Raw genomic sequence first — 22,767 nt, 5'->3', positions numbered from 1 at the left:
CAAAACAACCCCTTTCGCACGCCGAGGCCGGGAGGAGGGAGGGGGGGAGGGAGAGGGAGGCCTCCTTCCGCCGGGCGGGGTGCGGGAGGAGGAGGCGGTGGAGCCGCTGTTGCCGCTGTTTGGGGCCTGTGATTCGCTCCGACCCTTCGTCACCCTGCACCTAGTATCTTTGCCCCGCAATACAGCCGTCGCCGACACAAAACGTCACGTTCCTATTCTCCAGAGATGCTGCCTGACCCGTGGAGTTACTCCAGTTTTTTGTCTATCGGTAAAAACCAGTATCTGCATGCCAAGCCGTGCAAAATGAGTCGCCGTTTAGGTTGCCTGGCGGCACTTTGGGTGGTCAATGGCACCCGGGCAACTGCTAATTTCGAATACATATCTATATATATATCTATATTACTAAAAGTAAGATCTTGACCACTTCCTGTTTTTCTGTTTCTGTTTGAAAAAACGTTGCCACTTACGGCTGTGATTTTTGGCCATCTTACTCAGTCCCCCTCCGCTGCGCAGGACAAGAGGATTTTTCCCATTGATTAAAAATAAAAGAGTTATTAATGTTTAAAAAATGTTAACATTCTCTCTGCTGCCCTTGCTGGGAGGGGGGAGGAACTATAAAACCCGCAAGACACCTGCAAGATGGAGAAAGCGAGAGGGTCACGTCGCTCTGAGCTGTGAATAACACTGAGCACATGTCTACTCAACTGTGAGTGCCCTTAATGTGGTTTGAAAATGAAAATGTGGTTGCTTTGAAATGCTGCACTGCAAATGGTTGTTGGTGGTGGTAACTGCTTTGAAATGCTGCACTTCAAATGGTTGTTGGTGGTGGTAATTGCTTTGAAATGCTGCACTGCAAATGGTTGATGGTGGTGGTAACTTGACAACTTCCTGTTTGTACTTTATATTGATTTTAGATAAAACGCTACCACTTACGGCTGTGATTTTTGACCATCTTACTCAGTCCCCCTCCGCTCATCAGGTGCAGAGGATTCTTCCCATCAATTAAAAATAAAAGTATTATTAGTGTTTAAAAAAATGTTGCGAATCTCTCTCCTGTCAATCACGCCATGAAAGCCACACCCCTTCCGGTGGGAGGGGGATTATAAAACCCGGAAGCGTGGGTGTGGCTCAGTCTCTGCAAGATAGGGGAGGGAGAGGTCACGACTCTGTCTGAGCTGTGAATCTACTGAATTGTGAGTGTGGTGTTTATGTGGTGTTTTTATGGTGGTTTCACCCTGCTTGAAATGGTATGAAATTGCATTTGAATTTGGTGGCCTTGCACCCTGCTTGAAATGGTAGGAAACTGCATTTGAATTTGGTGGCCTTGCACCCTGCTTGAAATGGAATTTCAAGGAATAAACGTGAGTCAACTGCCAGCCCACCAGCCATGAATGAGCTGCCAGCACATCAGGCTTCAGTGACTGAGCTGCCAGCCCAAGAATCCATCCAATAGTAGAATAATAATGATAATAATAATAAACTAGACCAGGTGCGGACCTTTTGGGGCCCGTTCCCCAAGGCAATAATCCACCACTGACCCATAGCCCCTAACTGCACAGGCGCGGCTGAGGGGTTCCCATTGGCACCAGAGATCTCCGTTGTGACACGAGTCACAGCAATCATCCCTCTTCCTACCCCTATCCTTCTCCATTCCCCCTCATCTCCCAGCATTCCCTCCCCCTCCTCTTCACTCACCCTCTTATTTACCTTCTCCTCCTCCCGCCCCCCCCCCACTGCCTCCCTCGCCTCTCCCTCCCTCTCCTTTCCCCTACCCTCAGTTACTCCCTCCATTATCCCTATCCCTTCCCTACCACCCTCCTCTCCCTCTATCCCCCACTCCTCACCTCCCCCATCCCCACAATAAAACCGCTGTTTTTTTAATGAAACATCCCTCCTATCTCACCTCCCACAGTGAAAATCGCAATTTTTCGTTAAAATAACATAAACACAATGTTAGCTGTCAATGAAAACAGAATTTGATAAAAATTGAGCTTTAACGTAATGTCAATAACATAAAATATAACATCAATCCAAATGAAACTTGTTTCTTTTACATCCCAGGACAATGGTGAGTAAAGTGGGACAAAAATTGTAGCGCTATCGTGTACCGTTTTGGCGGGGTTTCGGAATATCACGCACATGGAAACAAACAAGATGAGAGTGATAGTAAAATATATACTAGACCAATTGCTGACCCGTTGGGTCCCGTTCCCCCAATGCAATATTCCACCACTCACCCATAGCCCCCAACTGTTCAGGCGCAGCTGACGTTTTTAAAGTTTAAAATGGCAATAACTTGTAAAATATAAAATCAATGTGAACGCATCTCACTCTCCTTCTTCAGTCCCCTATTCCCCTCCTCCATTATCTTTCCTCTCCCCACCCTCCACCAACCCTCCTTTGCTTCCTCCCCTCCCCTTAGCCCCTCCCTCCCCTATTACCTCGCCATCCCTCTTCCTACCCCTATCCTCCTCCATTCCTCATCCTCTACCCCTCCTCTTCACCCTCCCTCGATAATCTCTCTCCCCGCCTTACCCCCTCCTCTCCCTCAATCCCCCCATCTCCCTCACCTCCCCAGGATCTCGATGTAAACCACTGCAGGCCCCATTTGCTCCACCACGTCGATGATGAAATTGTAGTTGAGGCGGGGGGTTGTAGGGGGGGGAACGGGCCGAGCGGTCTGGAGCCACGTGAGGGGGAGTGAGAGGCCGATTCTGTGACCTAGTCCTTGTCCCGAGTCCCACTCCACACCCTCCCTGCAGGCCTGGAGGAGCAGCGCCGTTGCCCCCTAGACCTCACCCCGGCCTCAGCACCGGGGTCATTTCAAATCCCGCACACGAGGATACTGGGCCCCACTGCGCACACGCAGGGAGACTTCCAGTTATTTTTAAATCCGCAGTCACTCCTTCCCACCACCCCACAATGAAAATCGCTTTTTCCTTTAAAAAACCTAAACGCAATGTAAGCTGTTAATGAAAACGGAAGTACAATTAAAACTGATTTTTTTTTTGTAAATGAGATTCGGGATCCCATTGTGATGTCATTGTGACACGTCTGACGGGCAGGACAAGTGGAAAAGTGTTAAAAAGTGGCTATCGTAAAGTTTAAAATGTTAATAACGTAAAATATAACATCAATCCGAACGAAACTTGTATCTTTTACATCCCAGGACAATGGTGAATAAGATGGGCCAAAAAATGTAGTGCTTTCGTGTATCGTTTTGACAGAGTTTTGAATCCTCATGCACTCACACACGTACAAACAGAGAATTTTAGTAATATACTAGACTAAGTAGGACCCATGTTCCATGGGAGGGCTGGTCCCCCAACGCAATATTCCACCTCTCCACCAATTCCAATATTGGTGGCCAGTGGGGGGGGGGGGGGGGGGGGGCTTTCCGGAGCATTAGTATGGGTGTTGTGGGCCAAAGGGACTGGTTTCCAGAGGGCTAGTATCGACTGGCAGCTCAGTCACTCAGGCCTGGTGGGCTGGCAGCTCAGTCACTCAGGGCTGGTGGGGGGAGAGGGGGAAGTGGGGGGAGAGGGGGGCAGACAGGGGGGAGGGGGGGGTGAGGTGGGGGAGTGGGTGGTGGAGAGGTTAACACAGGTTGGAAGGCTAAATAAAAGCAAGGCATAGGGTGATATGATTAAAGGAAAACATACAAGTGTGATAAAGTCAATTTTTCACAGTTACATTATTTGTTAACCATGTAGGCTTCAGGTGGCTCCATTCAAGGGGCAAGTTTCCCTATAAACTCAGATTCAGGTTCATCTATCTATACTATTACTAAAATTCTTCATCTTGTTTGTGGCTGTCTGTGTGTCAATTTCTAATTTCCTGTTTCATCTTCCAGTTGCATTCCCACCTATATTTCAGCACTTTTTAATCCTTTAAAGTTTTTTAAAAAGCCAGAAAACTCACCCATTTCGGGAAAAAAACCCGAGTGACGTCACAATCGACTCGCAAGGCAGGACGGGACACTCCGGGAGTGAGGGGCACTCCAGCGCACCCGAGTGACGTCACAATGCACTTGCAAAGCAGGACGGGACATTCAGTGGGGGGGGCACTCCAACGCACTCATGTGTCGGCCGCTGCCAGCGCCCAACGCCGAGGGTGGGGCTAGAGCTGGAGTGAGAGCCGAGCCCGGGGCTTGGGATGGCGCCGTGACTGCCGACGCCTGGCACCTGGTGGCGAGGGTGGTGCCGGTGGCCCTGGCTGGAGCCGAGCCTGGTGCTCAAGCTGGAGTGAGAGCCGAGCCCAGGGCCGAAAAAACAGCTGCCTCTGAAACCAAGTCAGGGCCGGGCCAAGTACGAGAACCAGGCCAAGTTCCAGGCCCTGGCGCTGCTCTACGACCTGGGTAGGTCCGGGGTCTGGTGGCAGGGACTGTGAATGAGGGGAGGAGGATGAGGGAAATGAGGGAGATGGGGGGGTAGGGAGTGAGGTGGTAGAGGGAGATGGGGGGGGGGGGGGGAGATGCAGGAGGGAGATGACCACTCCCTATCTACCCTCACACCCTCCCTCTCTACCCCCTTTCCTCTCCCTCCCGCCCCCAACTCTACCCCCCTCCCTCTCTGCCCCTCTCCCACTCTGCCCCCTCTACCCTCCCTCTCCATTTCTACCCCTCCCCTCTCTGCCCCCCCCCCCCTCCCTCTCTGCCCCCCTCCCCCTCTCCCTCCATCTCTACCACCTCTCCATCTCTAGGAATTGAAGAGGGAGGGTGAAGAGGAAGTGGAGGGAGCGCTGGGGGATGAGGAGAAATGAGCTACGCCTATGGGTGAATGGTGGAATATTGCGTTGGGGACCAGCCCTCCTGTGTGACAACGCCGTGGCCCCCTCCCCCCCCCCCCTCCACATTGGGGGACGGGACCCAACGGGTCCCACTTGGTCTAGTCACATAAAATTCAAATAAAGCTCACCATCAGCCAAAGCAGTTCACAAAAGTACATGTGTATATAAGGGATATTCTTGTCCTCAGCTCCTTTGTATTTTCTCTCAAATGCCATTCATGATTATCAGATGCGCCTCAAATACAAACTTTCACAAGTTGTGAAATGCAGAGCAGGAAGACATACCCTGCAGAACAGGCTGGGCATGTCCTCCTCTTTCAGAGGAATAAACAAATAGGGGGCAGGAAGGAGGTAACCCAGCAGATTTGGCATTTGAGCGGAAGGAAGTTTTGAAAAGGGACAAGATATTGGTGGAGACCAGAGCATTGCAAAGAGAAAAGATCTGATGTTGAAAGAATTTTGAGACAAGGGGTGAGATCACCAGATATCAGAATTTACAAAGGATGATACTTTGAATGTGGAGGCAAGTTGAGTGAAAGGCATGGACAAGGGGTACCTTATCCTTATTCTGATGGGAGGATTGGTACTAAGAGTACAGGAAATGGAACAAATGTGGTTACAGACACTAACAAATGCAGTAGAGGGAAACCACAGTTGACAGAGAGATAAAAACTGTAATCAATGGTGTGGAAAGGGGCATTGGAAGAGAAGAAATAGCAGCATAGAAATTGGTACCGATAGATGAAATGTTTTAAAGGAAATGCTCTGTACAAAAGCAGGTAGCAGGTGACAACAATTATTAATTTTCCATGTCCTCAATGTAACTTCATACAAATTTACCTTTCTGAATGTTGCCTGATGGAAGATCATTAATTTACTTTCTAACACCTGAGATGCTGCCCAACCAGCTGAGAATATTCTCCATTTTTAGTTTATGTGCAAATTAGTCAAATGGCATGGAAACAAGCTTCTCAACACAACTCATCCATTGCAACCGAATTGCTGAACTGAGCTTGTACCACTTGCCTACATATGACCCATATCGCTCCAAATCTTTCTTATCCATCACTGTGTCCTAGTGTTTTTTTTAATGTGGCAATAATACCCACCTCTGCCACATGTGCCACCCACTGTGTGAAAAGGTTGCTCCTCAGACTTCTATCTTTCCCCTCATACCGTAAACCCATATGTTCTTCATTCTCCAACCCTGGGGGAAACAGTGTGCACCTTATCTTTGCCCTCATGATTTTATACTCCTCGAAAGATCACCCCTAGTCTCCTACACTCCAAGGAATAAAGTCCTAACCTGCCCAACCTCTCCTTATAACTGTCATCTGAGCAACATCCTCAAGTCTTTTCTTGTATTCTTTACACCCTATTAGCATGTTTCCAGCATTTTGAGAAAAATTGAACACAATACTCCAAATGCAGCCTTCGCAATGTCTTGTACAACTGCAGCATAATGCCCCGATGAAGTTCAGCATGCAAAAAAAGACACCTCACCACCTATCTACCCGTGACATCACTTTCCGGGAACTCTGTACATGTATTCCAAGGTCTCCCTGTGCTATAACATTCCCTGGGGCTCTACCATTCACTGTGAACGCCCTACTCTGTTTTGACTTCCTAAAATGCCAAACCTCACACTTGAATTAAACCCCATTTGCCATTTCTCAGCCCACTTCCCCAGCTGATTAAGATCCCTGTAGTTCCGGATAACCTTCTTCACTGTCTATAATACCACATATTTAAGTGTCATCTGTAAACTTATTAACTAGGCCTTAGTAATGGATCAAATGAATGTCAGCAAAAATCCTTCATTTCTCATGGTCTCCCACATCAGCATATAATTACTCAAAGCAGGCACAAGATTCTGATGGCTTTGAAAGTTGTCTCTTAGGCCATTCAGTACAATACACACGTGGGAGCTTTCTTGATAGTTTACATCCCAATTACGTAGGCACGCAAGTGAATTTGTTCAGGAATCTTCACCCCACCACAAGACTACGGTTGACAGTTATACGCTCCATGATCAACTCTTCAGTAAAATGCTGAGCACGTAGGTTAAAAACGTGCTCAGATTAAATAGCTTTGCTGACTTAGCAGTTTGGACTATTTTGTGGACACATGCTGCTGCAAATCAGAAATATTCAGGAGAAAGGGAGTAGATATTTTGGGGGTGATTAGTCAAATGTCTCTTGATTTTAAAAGACTGTTTCTCACCAAATCTTTTTAAAAGACGTTAAATGGAAGTCTGGGTGAATCACCAATAAGCCTCCAGTAGAATTGTTAAATTATTGATATTCTTTTCAAACTAGCAAAAACAAGACTACACTTGATTGTTACATTTTTTTTAAATAAATGTGTGGATCACTGCTCTGTTACCAAGTTTCTCGGTGACAACCAACCATTCCCCACGTAGTTTATTACGAGTATTATTTCCTCAATCGAGCTCTTTTAAAAGAAACTACATAAGTGACCCACACGATGAATGTGATTCGGCAGATTTTGAAGAGGGAGCCTTTTTACCCTAATTTGCCATGTGCTTAGTTGCCCTATTAACCTGCTCACAGTTTGTCAATGTTTTCCGTGAGACAAGAGTACACTCAATTCAGCAAAAAGTGTGATACATTTACTTTTCAACATTAAAATATTTGCCCAGATGTCCGTTTTTCCTAAAATTGATATAAAGGAATTAAACTACATTTAATTGGGCAACATCACACAACTAGAATTTAAATATCCTTTTGTTTCTTCAGTTTGATAACCAGAGATCATAATGTGACAGAAAATAGTTCCAACAAAGGGTCTTGGGATCTGAAACGTTCAGTCGTTTCACTTTCCACAGACGCAGTCAGACCTGCTAAACGTTTCCAATGTTTCCGTTTTTATTCCCGACTTCCAGCACCTAATTTTTTTCGTGATTTCACATCATGGAGAGAGACAGCGGATCCCCACAACACAAGATATTTTGTGGTATCCCATGGGAATCTCCTTTCGCCTATTGTGTTACATGAAATACTTATCAGCGCCACTGACATGCTCTGAAGCTCAATTCTCCAAAATGATCCAATGTTGCAGACTTAGCAACAACAGTCCGATGCCTCGCTCAAATATGCTGCATTTCATCCGGCCACGATATTGTTTAAATATGTAAACAAAGAGACACCTGCTTGCCAGTTCCCATCCCAAGTTTTCCACAATCTCTCCATAACACAGTCCAGCAAAAGAGGCCACACACAGCTCCTTCCTCAGCAAATCCCACCAAGACCCAGGCCATCCCTGCCCACCCTCCAACCAGGGCATTAGCAGGATCACCCCTCCCGCAGCTACTCCCTGGGGCACAAGGATCCCCTTCATCCCTCTTCCCCCCCACCCCCAACCAACCAACCCTCCCTTCCATCCACCCACCCACCCCAGGGGCCATGGACCACCCATCCTTCCCCGACAGACCTTCTCTCCGCTGTCCGCCGCCCACCGACACGGTCTCGCCGCCGCCGCCGCCACCGCCGCGCCTGATGCCGCCGGCGCCGGTGGAAGTAGCCGCGGACCCGAACCCGGCCTCGCCGCCGGTCGAGATCTTCCGGGCCTTCTGCGACTCCCTCCTGCCCGCTTTGGCGGCGCTGGCAGAGGCCCCGACACCAGGAGCCGAGGCCGGGCCGCCGGAGGAAGGCGACGAGATGGCGGCTCCACCACCACCACCACCTCCTCCTCCACCGCCGGCTGCAGCTCCGGCTCTGCTCCTCCGGCCGCCGCCGCCGCCGTCTTCCTTCTTCTTGCGCTGCTTCTTCTCCTCGGCTTCCCGCAGGATGTCGAACGGGTCGGACTCATCGTCCAGCAGGTGGTTGAAGCGATTAGTGACGGCGCAGCCGAATGTCTCCTGCATGGCGGCGGCGGCGCAGGCTTGGGGCACTCCTTTCATAGCCGAGCGGCCGGCTCCGACCTGACCCGACCCGACCCGACCCGCCGCTGCCCTGCAAGATCCACCGCTATATTCAAGGATCAAACTGCGCCCGGGCAGCCCCCGACCGGCTGTTTGCTGCCGGAGCTCCTCCCTCCCTCCTCCCGGCACTGCACGTCCCGCTCGCCAATATGGCGCCTCCACTCGCCCCGTCCCCTCCCCTCCCCTCCCCTCCCTCCCGCCGGGCCGGGCCGCTGTCAACCCTGGTATCGTCTCAAACCTTTTCCTCTCCATCTCTCTCGCTCTCTCCATTCCCGACACACTCAATCATTAATTTTATTTCTGTTTTATTAAAACACCTTAACACTAGGCAACACAACGGGTATACTCCGAAATAGATAATGCTAAACTATGCAAACTCTGCATGTGCTGTTTCCATATGAAAAGGCATTCATAATTTTATTTCCAGGCTGTCCCACGAAGACCTGGTGAATCTGGAATTGATGTCGTATTTTAAACGGATTCTAACCCAACCTAATTCATATACATTTGTGAAAATAGAGTCACATGCCAGCAGGTGTGGATATATTAAAGGTTCAGGTCTTTCAAACGTTTCATGGCGGGCTGCACAAAGGGTGAATTTATTGTGAAACAGAGCAATAGGGTGATCAGGTAGAGCAGAATTTCACCAAGCCAAATTTGTTAAATGGCCAAATAAGAATATTATTAAGGAACACCCAACAATACATTGTAGACATTTTTTTACTGGTGACAATTATTATCATGATTTGGAAATTGTCTTCATTTTATTGTTTTTGGTGTTATAATAACCAATATCAAGGGACTCAAATCATGTTATATACTATAAGTGAATATCACAAATGGTTTATGGTCACTTTTGTCTGGATCATCTGAAGAGAATGTTTTCTGAAATCATAATATATTTATGATTATTTGTCTTCATATGTATATAATAATACATTTCCAATAGTGCCACAGCTGGGAAGTTAGGATCGCTGACAACGCTGACAACGTTCTACCGCTGCACCACAGAGAGCATATTAACGTATGGCATCTCTGTGTGGTATCTCAGCTGCACGGAGGCGGAGAGGAGAGCTCTTCAGCGCGTCGTCCACAGAGCGCAGAGGATTATTGGGACACAGCTACCAGCCTTGGAGGGCATCTACCACACACGGTGCCTCAGGAAGGCCGTCAGCATCCATAAAGACTCCTCACACCCTTGTAATGGACTGTTCGAACTACTTCCCTCCGGCAGACGTTACAAGGCCTTCTACGCCTGAACCTCCAGACTCAGAAACAGCTTTATTCCCAGAGCTATAGCGGCTCTGAACCGGCCCTGCTGAGTGCCCCCCATCCCCCCTGGACTGTCTCCCTCGGATGGTCACGTCACACAGCTTATTTATTTATTTTACTTTTCTTTTACATCGGTTGGAAGCTGCATACTAAATCTCGTTGCACTGATGTGCAATGACAATAAAATATATTATTATTATTATTATTATTATTATTATTATTATTATTATTATTATTATTATTATTATGTGTGGCATGGGTAGTAATTTGACCAGTATATGTTTTACAGTTGCTGTAATGTTTTACAGTTGCTGCTTTTTTTAAATTCACTTGGCTTGTATTCCTCCAGTGCTGAATGGAATGGGTGATATGATCTATTTAAAATACTAACATTTAGAGCATGGGTGTGGAGCAACTATTAGGTGGAAAAATCATGAGTGAAGTGGGCTGAATTTTTGGAGCTATCCAACAGTTTAGGGAAATACAGGAAATTATTTTCCACACAATTTGCAGTAACATTTTGGAATTCTGTCTCCTCTCCTGTGGATCATTAGATTTTGGAAGGATATGGAACCAATTCAGGTACTGTAGATTGACCTAAATTTTAGATTAGCCATGATCAAAGTGAATGATGGAACAAGCTAAAGGAGCTGAACATATTCCAGCAGTGATGGTTTTAAATCTGATGTTATATTCTTACTTTCATAATATTTTGGATTATATGTATTAAGAGAGAAAGTTGCTTCAACATTTAGCACTGTGTTCTGTGAATCCAATGGGGATTTAAGTTTCACTCCACAAACTGAAAGATTCCCCTGTTCTTGGGATTTATGTCAATGACCTTTAATTTTACGCTCTGAAGGTTGCATTTCTGAAAGCATTATCTCCCTCAATCCTGCCTTGAATGCCTTTCATCCTCAGACACTGGGATTAGAGTGGTAGTAATTAACCCAGAATATTGCCTTCTGCTGGAAAATGAATAACAAATGAAGAGACCCAGGTGAAAGTGGAAATAAAGTATTAAAACTGCGTGAGGAGGAACTTGAATAAGGAGGAACTGTTGGGATGTATGGAACTGGAATAAAAAGAAAATGAAGAAGAATTGTTTAGCTAGGAAAAACAGAATAAAAGAGAGCAGGAAATAAACTAATAAGGCTGAAGAAGGGAATCACGTGGCTGATTACAAAATTTCATTTGAAAATATCAAATATTTATTCTGCAACAACAAATTGTAAAATAGATGTTTGATTGAAATATGAAAAATTCTGAATCAATCATAATGTTGAAACACCTGTCGCCATACCTCCTCCCTCGACTCTGTCCAGGGACCCCGACAGTCTTTTCAGGTTAGGCAGAAGTTCACTTGCACCTGCTGCAACCTCATCTACTGTATCCGTTGTTCAAGTTGTGGACTCTTATACATCGGCGAGACCAAATGCAGACTGGACGATCGTCTCGCGGAACACCTTCGCTCAGCCCGCATGAACCAACCTGATCTCCCAGTTGCTGGAAGCTTTAATTATCCTTCCCATTCCTACACAGACCTTTCTGTCCTCGGTCTCCTCCATTGTCAGAGAGAAGCTAAATGCAAATTGAAGGAACAGCGTCTCTTGTTTCGCTTGGGCAGCTTACAGCCCAGTGGTATGAATATTGATTTCTCTCACTTCAGGGAGCCCCGGCATTCCCTCTCTATCTATCCCTCCCCTACCCAAGTCGCACTAACTTCTCATTCTCACCCAACAGCAGCTTACAATGGCCTGATTCCTTTATCATCGTTACTTTTTTGCATATCTTTCATTCATTGTTCTTTATCTCTCCACATTACCATCTACAGTATATCTCTCATTTCCCTTATCCCTAACCAGTCTGAAGAAGGGTCTTGTCCCAAAACGTCACCCATTCCTTTTCTCCAGAGATGCTGCCTGTCCCGCTGAGTTACTCCAACTTTTTGTGTCTATAATGTTACTTGGCTCTCTTTAGCTATAATAGGCACATGGTCTATAAACTCATAAATTAATAATTGTACTGTTAATCATGGGAATAATCCAGCAACAGCCCCACAAATGAATGACCCTCTTCATAACAAAAGTTATAATAAATGCATGAACATGCCTTTAACTCAGATATAATGAGATATTTGTGATGGCACCCAAGTGTCAGTAATAGCACTGATGCTTTGGAATCAAAGTCCTATTCCAGGGTTTGGAACACAAAGCAAGTGCAGTACTGAGGTCTTTCTACACTGCTTAACGTGCCATCTTTCAGATGAGATATCTGCCCCTTCAACTGGATGTAAAGGATTTCACATCAGCATTTGAAGAAGTGCATGGTGCTCGCCCGAGGATTCTGGCCAATGAACTTACCTTAAATAAACATGGTTCTCATTGTGAGGCTTTGCTGTTCTTAAGTTGTTTGCTGTGTTTTCAACAATGCAATGTAGAAAATTGCATGACCATGATAATATTTCCAAGGTATATCAGTGTTTTGAAGTGTCCTGACATCATGAAAGTAGAATGATGTAGAATGACTGTAGAATTGAAAATTATTTCTTTCCACTATCCTTGTCGATAAATCACCATAATAAATCAATACATGCTATAATGCCTAGTTTATGCTCATCATGTTGGGGCTGCAATGATTATTCACAATAACCCTGGAAAATGTATGCTGTTCATCTTTGACATCATTTTGTTCCCGAATATCTGAACTACTTTGCTTTCATTAGAAGTTGTATTACTGTTGTATGCAAGCAATTATAACAGGTCATTTCTTCACCGGACCTTAGATTTCTTTTTTAGTTGTGTTGGTTGAAGAAAAACTATTGGCCAGAAATTTAGGATAACCTCCCTGTTCCTTTAAAAATTATTTGCAGCTATCTAAAAGGGAAGAAAAGTCTTTGTTTAAAATCAACAATCCAAGAAAAAATTGCACAGAAGTGTTATTATATAGTTCAATACTTTTGTGAGCTCTGCAATAGGAAAATAAATAGATGTTTAGTGTAAATAACTAGTTTGTTGTGGAACACATTTGAAAATTCAGGTCAGGACATGACAAAGACGTGAATAATAATAGTAACTAGACTAAGTGGGACCCGATGGGTCCCATGTTCACACGGGAGGGCTGGTCCCCCGACGCAATATTCCACCTCTCCACCAATTCCAATATTGGTGGCCAGTGGGGGGGTTTCTGGAGTGCTGGTATGGGTTCTTGGGGTGGCAGCTCAGTCCCTCAAGCCTGATTTGCTGGCAGCTCACTCACGGCTGGTGGGCTGGCAGTTGACTCATGACTATTCCTTGAAATTCCATTTCAAGTAGGGTGCAAGGCCACCAAATTCAAATCCATGTTCCTACCATTTCAAGCAGGGTGCAAGGCCACCAAATTCAAGTGCAGTTTCTTACCACTATGAGCAGGGTGCAAGGCCACTGAATTCAAGTGCAGTTTCCAACCACTTCAAGCAGGGTGCAAGGCCACCGAATTCAAGTGCAGTTTCATACCACTTCAAGCTGGATCCAAGGCCACCAAATTCAAGTGCAGTTTCATACCACTTTCAGCAGGGTGCAAGGCCACCAAATTCAGTGCAGTTTCATACCACTTCAAGCAGGATGCAAGGCCGCCAAATTCAAGTGCAGTTTAATTCCACTTCAAGCAGGGTCCAAGGCCACCGAATTCAAATGCAGCATTCATACCATTTCATGCAGGGTGAAACCACCATAAAATCACACAAAACACCAAACTCACAGTTCAGTAGACATTCAGTGTGTTCAGTTGATTCACAGCTCAGACAGAGTCATGACCTCTCCCTCCCCCATCATGCAGAGACTGAGCCACACCCACACTTCCGGGTTTTATAACCCCTCCCCCTCCCACCGGAAAAGGTGTGGCTTTCAGGGCGTGAGTGACAGGAGAGAGATTCTCAACATTTTTTAAACACTAATAACACTTTTATTTTTCATTGATGGGAAGAATTCTCTGCAGAGGGGGGACTGAGTAAGATGGCCAAAAATCACAGCCGTAAGTGGTAGCGTTATAACTAAAATCAATATACAGTGCAAACAGGAAGTAAATGCATTTGCAGTAGTGCCTTTTAACTTCAAGCCAAAGCACCCAAGCCGCCATTTGCAGTAAGTTGTGCCTTTCAACCTCATGCCACCATTTGCAGTAAGTAGTGCCTTTCAACTTCAAGCCAATGCACCCATGCCACCATTTGCAGTAAGTAGTGCCTTTCAATTTGCCAAAGCACCCAAGCCTCCATTTGCAGTAAGTAGTGCCTTTCAACTTGCCAAAGCACCCAAGCCACCATTTGCAGTAAGTAGTGCCTTTCAACTTCAAGCCAAAGCACCCAAGCCACCATTTGCAGTAAGTAGTGCCTTTCAACTTCAAGCCAAAGCACCCAAGCCACCATTTGCAGTAAGTAGTGCCTTTCAACCTCATGCCACCATTTGCAGTAAGTAGTGCCTTTCAACCTCATGCCACCATTTGCAGTAAGTAGTGCCTTTCAACCTCATGCCACCATTTGCAGTAAGTAGTGCCTTTCAACCTCATGCCACCATTTGCAGTAAGTAGTGCCTTTCAACTTCAAGCCAAAGCACCCAAGCCACCATTTGCAGTAAGTAGTGCCTTTCAATTTCAAGCAAAGCACCCAAGCCACCATTTGCAGTAAGTAGTGCCTTTCAACCTCAAGCCAAAGCACCCAAGCCACCATTTGCAGTAAGCAGTGCCTTTCAACCTCAAGCCAAAGCACCCAAGCCACCATTTGCAGTAAGTAGTGCCTTTCAACTTCAAGCCAAAGCACCCAAGCCACCATTTGCAGTAAGTAGTGCCTTTCAACTTCAAGCCAAAGCTCCCAAGCCACCATTTTCAGTAAGTAGTGCCTTTCAACTTCAAGCCAAAACACCCAAGCCACCATTTTCAGTAAGTAGTGCCTTTCAACTTCAAGCCAAAACACCCAAGCCACCATTTGCAGTAAGTAGTGCCTTTCAACTTCAAGCCAAAGCACCCAAATAACCATTTGCAGGCAGTGCCTTTTTACTTCAAACAAACCATATTTTCATTTTCAAACCACATTAAGGGTACTCACAGTTGTGTAGACATTTGTTCAGTGTTATTCAGAGCTCAGAGAGACGTGACCCTTGGCCTCATCCACCTTCCAGAGACTGAGTGAGGCACACCACTTCCTGGTTTTATAGTCCCTCCCCCTCCTTCCAGCAGGGGCAGCAGAGAGAATGGTGAATTTTTTAAAAACATTAATATCTCTCTGATTTGTCATCGATGAGAACAATCCTCCACACCAGTAAGGCGGAGGGGGGCTCTGAGCGAGTTGGCCAAAAATCACGGCCGTAGGTGGCGGCGATCTGTTGGAAATCGCAGCACAGTGGGCCAAAAGCGGTCAAGATCAGAGATTTAGTAATATAAGATAGATATTGCCCTTTAGATAGAAGTAGAGGAAAACATTGTAATTTTGAAATATGATAATCTTGTAATAATTGTAAAACTTCATCCTAAAGTTGAATCAAACCTAAGTTGTGGGGATTCATATACAGCACGAGTCATTCCTGGGAGATGAATAAATTCTGAGTTTTAGAAATGCTTGATTGAAGGAAATTATGGCTTATCCAAAAGCAAATGTCATTGAAGCAATCTGATATCACAGAGGCAATGAAGTACAGAGATAATAAAAGGCCTGCTAAGAATGTAAATGAAGAAGCCAATCTTATGTTTGGAGAGGTTGTTACCAAGCGATAGCAAGTACGTGAGAAAGTGAATGGGGATCAATCAATTGTCCCATGTGGTAACTCAATCCAACCAACAGTCCATTGCAGAAACCGTGTATCTCTATTACAGAATATAAAGCAAAAATATATATTATATTCACCAAATAGAAATAATCTTCCGAAGTATTTTCCTGTTATAAAATAATTTTGGAAGTTTTCTTACCAGAACAACGTGTAACACAACATATTCACATGTTGCTGGAGGAAATGTAAGTAATTCCTTTGCAGTAAGATAGCACAACTAGTGGAGCTGCTGCTTCACAGCTCTTGTGACCTAGCTTCAGTCCTAACCTCTGGTGCTGTCTGTGTGGAGTTTGCATACTTTCTGTATGTTCACTGTATGAGATTCTTCCCAGAGCTCCAGTTTCTTCCCACATTTCAAAGGCGTGCAGGTTAGTAGGTGAATTGGTCACTCTAAATTGCTCCTAATTTGCCGATGAGTGGTAGAATCCAGGAGTTGATGGAAATGTAGGAGAATAAAATGTGATTAGGATAAATGGGTGCTTTATAGTCAGAAGAAACTCAATGGGCATGAAGACCCTGGTTCCATGCTCTATGATTCGAAGTACATCAGTATGAAATAAAATGTCAACAGAAAAGTAATTTATCTTGACATCACTATGATTAAAATCTATGTTTTTTAAACTATTTTGTTGCAATTGGGATATTATGTATAATGTCTTGGTAATTAGGGGCAAAAGACATAATACGATGAATATATATGGACATTGCTTAGGCAATGATGTAGTGCAAGATATTCAGAAGCACGGAATTGCAGATGCTTGAATCGTGACCAAACCACTAAGTGCTGGTGGAACTAACAGATCAGGCAGCATCTGTGAAGGAAATGGACAGGTGACGTTTTGGGTCAGGACCTTTCCTCAGACTGATGGAGTGGTGGAGAGAAAGCTGGGAAAGAGAGGTGGAGGTAGGCCAAGCCTAGCAAGTCATAAGTTGATACAGGTGAGGGAGGGTTTGATCAGCAGATGGATAGAGTAAGTGACAAAGGCCAGAGGTGAAAAGGAGATAAAAGGACAAGGAAAAAGTCAAGTCAAGTCAAGTTTATTCGTCACATACACATACGAGATGTGCAGTGAAATGAAAAGTGGCAATGCTAGCGAATTGTGCAAAAAAACAAACAAACTACAAACAGAATGGAACAGAATCACATATTCACATATTACATATTTGTGAGAGGGAAGAAAAAGGAAAAAACAACAATTTAAAACAATGTATAATGTCTTGGTATAGTATCGGCCGAACGCACTACTCTCTGCAGAGCCGTCTTGTCCTGGGCAGAGCAGTTCCCAAACCAAATCGTGATATTTCCGGACAAGATGCTTTCCACAGCCGCTGAGTAGAAGCACTGGAGGATCCTTAGAGACACTCTGAATTTCCTCAATTGCCTGAGGTGGTAAAGGCGCTGCCTTGCCTTACTCACGAGTGCTGCAGCGTGTGATGTCCATGTCATATCCTCAGAGATGTGGACTCCCAGGTATTTAAAACAGCTCACCCTATCCACAGTATCCCCATTTATCTTCAATGGTGTGTACGTCCTCGGATGATGTGCCCTCCTAAAGTCCACGATCAGCTCCTTAGTTTTTTTTATATTCAAGAGGAGGCTGTTGTCCTGATACCAGAGTGCCAGATCAGCCACCTCCTCCCGGTAGGCCTTCTCATCGTTATCTGAGATCAGGCCCACCACCACAGTGTCATCAGCAAACTTGATTATCGAGTTGGAGCTGAACCTGGCCACACAGTCATGTGTGTACAGGGAGTACAGTAGGGGGCTGATGACGCAACTCTGGGGGGATACTGTGCTCGGAGTGAGGGACTTCGATGTATTTCCCCCCATCTTGACTACCTGGGGCCTGGTGGTGAGAAAATCCAGGACCCAGGCACACAGGGGGGTGTTGAGCCCCAATTTCAGCAGCTTCTCGGCCAGTCTGGTGGGGACTATGGTGTTGAAGGCTGAACTGAAGTCTATGAACAGCATCCTCACATAGCCCTCCTTCTGGCTGTCAAGGTGAGAGAGAGCGGTGTGCAGAACCTGGGAGACCGCAACGTCCGTGGATCTGTTCGGACGGTATGCAAATTGTAGCGGGTCCATGTTGCGAGGCAGGAAGGCGCAGATGTGTTTCTTCACCAGCCTCTCAAAGCATTTCATGACTACCGAGGTGAGGGCCACCAGACAGTAGTCATTCAGACAGGCTGGGGAGGCATTTTTAGGTACCGGTACAATTATGGATCTTTTGAAGCAGGCAGGGACCGCGGACTTGGCCAGGGAGAGGTTGAATATTGTAATGAGCACCGGAGCTAGCTGCGTAGCACAGGACTTAAGTACTCGCCCCGAGATGCCATCTGGGCCTGCAGCATTCCTCGTGTTCACCCGTGTCAGAGCCCTCCTCATGTCGTGCTCGGACAATGAGAATGTGTGCGCATTCCTCCCTTCAGCTTCGATAGCCAGCACGCTGGCGGTATTGTCGTTAGTCGGCAGACCTGGGGTGATGTTGTCCGTCTCAAAACGAGCGTAAAAGGAGTTCAGGTCATCAGCTAGGGAGGTGCCGGCACTTCCAGTTGAGGGGGGGGGGCTGCTCCAGTAGTTGGTTACAGTCCGTAGCCCCTGCCAAAGGCGTCTGGTGTCTTGCTGCTCCATCTGTGACTCCATCTTGTCTCTGTACCTCCTCTTTGCGTCCTTCACCGCCCTTCGCAGTCGGTAGGACTCTACCTTGTAGACGTCCATGTATCCGGATGCCAGGCCCGAGTTGTAGGCAGCGGTGTGAGCATTCAAGGCCACACGAACGGACCTGTCTACCCAGGGTTTTTGATTCGGAAAGGTGCTTACCCTTACCGTGGGGACGATGTTGTCGGTTATTGTTGCGATGAGTAATAGAGGAGTAAAATGTAAATCCAAAGGGAGGGAGAAGGCTTCCTTCTCCCCCCCACCCCCCATCAGTCTGAAGAAGGGTTTCGGCCCGAAACGTCGCCTATTTCCTTCGCTCCATAGATGCTGCTGCACCCGCTGAGTTTCTCCAGCATTTTTGTGTACCTTCGATCTTCCAGCATCTGCAGTTCCTTCTTGAACACAAAGAGGTAGATCTTTAAAAAGCTTGCAAATTTCACATCTTACTGTGAGAGAGCAGTATTGCAATGGGGTTAATATATTCAAAAATATGAACGTTTTGTTTTCACACAACACAACACAATAATCAAGTGATCAATAAAAAAAATGCTGCAAAAGAGGTTTCATTACCACACCAAGGGCAATCATAGAAACATAGAAAATAGGTGCAGGAGTAGGCCATTCGGCCCTTCGAGTTTCCAGTTTCTCCCAAATTCCAGTAAAGTTCCTGGAAATATGAATCCATTGTTTAGCATGGAGGTAAGGCAGCGTGGACCGCAAGTCAGAAGATGTATTGTGGAAATCCCTATGTATGCACCTGGCGAACTGCTAAAGGTGTTGGTAATGAGCTTACTGATAGTGGACAATACGATAGCAGTTTGTAGGGTGAAAATGAGAAGCTAGTGTGACTTGGGTGGGTGAGGGATAGAGAGAGGGAATGCCGGAGCTACCTGAAGTGAGAGAAATCAATATTCATATCACAGGGCTGTAAGCTGCCCAAGTGAAATATGAGATGCTGTTCATCCAATTTGCATTTAGCCTCACTCTGACAATGGAAGAGACCCAGGACAGAGAGGTCTGTGTAGGAATGGGAAGGAGAATTAAAGTGTCGAGCAACCGGGTGATCAGGTTGTTTTAGTTTGTGCGAAGGTCTGTGTTTGGTCTCGCCGATGTATAAGAGTTCACATCTTGAACAACGGATACAGTGGATGAGGTGCAAGTGAACCGCTGCCTAACCTGAAAGGACTGCCGGGGTCCCTGGACAATTTCGAGGGAGGAGGTATAGCAAAGGTGTTGATATCTTCTGCGGTTGCAGGGGAAGGTACCTGGGGAGGGGGTAGTTTGGGTGGGAAGGGATGAGTTAACCAGGGAGTTGTGGAGGGAACGGTCTCTGCGGAAGGCGGAAAGGGGTGGAGATGGGAAAATGTGGCTAGTGGTGGGATCCCGTTCGATGTGGTGGAAATTTCGGAGGATGCTGAGGGTGGTGGTTGACGATGTAGTTGAGTCACATACCATATCAACATTTAAATCTAATCAACTAGCTAATCTCTGCTGTGGGGTTCCACAAGGTTCCATCCTTGGCCCCATTCTCTTCTCCCTGTATATGCTCCCCTTAGGCCAAGTCATTGAAAGGCACGGCATTTCCTTCCATTGCTACGCAGACGATACCCAACTCTATCTCCCCCTGAAGCCCAAAAACCAATCTAATCTGTTTAACCTTACCCACTGCCTCGAGGATATAAAGTGTTGGATGGCCCAGAACTTCCTCCAACTAAACGAGAGTAAGTCTGAGGTCATCCTTCTCGGCCCCTCGGACTCAATCAAAATGATAGCAGGCAGCCTTGGAAGCCTTACCCCACTACTCAAACCTCACGTCAAAAACCTTGGCGTGATATTTGACTCAGCACTGAAATTTGACAAACAAATCAATGCCGTGGTAAAAGCTAGCTTCTTTCAGCTTCGGATGATAGCTAAAATAAAACAATTCCTCCAGTTTGATGACCTGGAAAAGATTATCCACACATTCATCTCCTCCCGCCTAGATTACTGCAACTCCCTTTACACTGGCATCAGCCAATCTTCCCTGTCCCGCCTGCAACTGGTCCAAAACGCCGCAGCGAGACTCCTGACGGGCACCCGAAAAAGGGACCACATCACCCCGATCCTGGCCTCTCTCCACTGGCTCCCTGTGCGGTTCCGTATAAACTTCAAAATACTCCTCCATGTCTGCAAAGCCCTCAATGGGCTTGCCCCCACCTACATAAAAAGTCTTCTCACCCACCACTCCACCTTCAAGCCCCTCAGATCGTCCGACTTGGGGTTGCTGAATATCCCACGGTCTAGGCATAAGCTCAGGGGCTCAGGTTGCAGCCCCTAGGCTGTGGAACAGCATCCCCTTTCCCATCAGAACTGCCCCCTCCATCGACTCTTTTAAGTCAAGACTAAAGACTTATCTATACTCCCAAGCCTTTCCTGACGTCCTCTGAGTGAGGGTACATGTATATATGTATGTAGTCTGTTTTGTTGTGCTATTCTTATAACAAATGTAAAGCACTTTGGCCAACGAGAGTTGTTTTTTAAATGTGCTATATAAATAAATGTGACTTGACTTGACTTAAAAGATATTTGGACCGGTAAACGGATAGGAAAGGTGTAGAGGTATATGAGCGAAACATCGGCAAGTGGGACTAGTGTAGATGGGCCACCTCAGTCGACATGGGCAAGTTGAGCCTGTTTCCATGCTGCGTGACTCTATTAAATACAACTGCAACAAAACCTAGAAATCTTTTCTTTGTAAAACTATCTAAGGTCTATATAAGAGCAGTGAATTATTTATTTTATCCAGACATACATTTTTCAGTCTTAATAATCTTTTTTATTGGGTTGGAAAGAGAGAATACATATCATGGTACCCATGTGAATACATATCAGGTGTAATTGAAATAACATTTCCGTATCTCTATTTGTTGTGTTCCTTTAAAAAAAATTAAACTTTAATAAGCACATTAGATACAGGTTGAATATGTGCCATGTAATATTATTAATGAAAACATAGATATATTCTAATTAAAGTTCTGTTAGTGCATTCAACATAAAGGGAAATTCCCAACTGTCTGAACCTAAATTGTTGAATGTGCCAGTTGAGAACAGGGGCGTAATTGGAGAATGAAAGGAAGTTTGAATACAATGATACAAATGAAAACAAGATGCTTTAAAATCTAAATAAAATCTTGAAGATAACATCTAAATGCAATTCAAGGTAGCTTATTGTTATTACCGTTTGAGCCAGAGACAGATTTACATTGTAGTATATTAATAATTACAACACTGTTGAAAGGAAACGCTGCAATACTAATGTTTTATTTCTATAGCACAGTTTAATGAACATAATATGCAAATATGGAAAATCCTTGTAACTATTGTCGCAGGGAAGCTGTAATGTACGTTCCGCTTGGAGGGAATATGTGTTAACGATTGCAATTACCAGCATTGTTTTCATTGCTGTGAGAGTTTTTTCCCCCCCAAAAATAAACTTTATTCACGATTTTAAAATATACAAACACGAGTTAGATAAAGCTGGCGGAGTCAAGGGATATGGGGAGAAAGAAGGAACGGGGTACTGATTGTGGATGATCAGCCATGATCACAGTAAATGGCGGTGCTGGCTCGAAGGGCCGAATGGCCTACTCCTGCACCTATTGTGTATGACTATAACACTGCAAAAACTCTTCCGACATTCTCGGTGGCTATACGTACATTCATTGGCATTATACTTGGTAGTGTTCCCAAACCCATCCTTATGCCAGTCAGCAAGATTATTCTGTTTTTATTTCAGGTTACCTGTATCTACATTGGCGTCTTTACCTTGGTCCCACTGCATTTGTTGGCTGAAGATAACAAATGATTTGTGAACTTTCCTTATTTTCCCACTCAGATTTGGACCAATATATATATATATATTTAAAAACACAATAAATAGGAATACTAGTTGATCTACTGGTGCAACTTTCACTTTGTGCACATGGATTATATAAATACTCGTTTTCCTCTGCTATGTTTGCTCGGAATATATAGGCTGATGTTCAATGTTGAATTTCATTAAGTTAGCATTTGCCAATAGTTGTCTCTTTAACGATTAAAAACAAACAGATGACAACAACAGAAAGTGTGTGGGAGCTTGCAGCGGCCAAGCAGAAAGTGAGCGATCGATTTGCAGGGAGACGCTGGCGGCTGAAGCCCGAGCCCAGCCAATAAGCGAAGCGCGCCAATGTCTGATTGGCCGAGGCCGGGAGCTCCGCGCCATGAATGGAGCTGTCAGTCATTCATTGTGACGTGAGGGTTCCGGCGCGGCGTTCGGTTGGTTTGTGCAGA

General features: G+C 45.5%; 1 protein-coding gene across 2 annotated transcripts in view; it reads right to left on the bottom strand.

Annotated features, from left to right (window-relative positions):
- The window catches only part of habp4 (hyaluronan binding protein 4), a 43,071-nt gene extending 34,191 nt beyond the window's left edge, over positions 1–8,880 (bottom strand). The window contains exon 1 of one of the 2 annotated variants that reach the window (XM_033017711.1): positions 8,241–8,880. In XM_033017711.1, the coding sequence (XP_032873602.1) occupies positions 8,241–8,709 (469 nt within the window). In that variant the 5' untranslated portion in view covers positions 8,710–8,880. The remainder of the gene's footprint in view (positions 1–8,240) is intronic. The other variant, XM_033017712.1, reaches the window with a different exon arrangement.
- Positions 8,881–22,767: the final 13,887 nt, after the last annotated feature.

The sequence above is a fragment of the Amblyraja radiata genome, chromosome 3 (genome assembly GCF_010909765.2).
Source record: "Amblyraja radiata isolate CabotCenter1 chromosome 3, sAmbRad1.1.pri, whole genome shotgun sequence".
In the NCBI taxonomy this organism is placed as follows: Eukaryota; Metazoa; Chordata; class Chondrichthyes; order Rajiformes; family Rajidae; genus Amblyraja; species Amblyraja radiata.
This window is presented reverse-complemented; position numbering and strand designations above follow the sequence as displayed.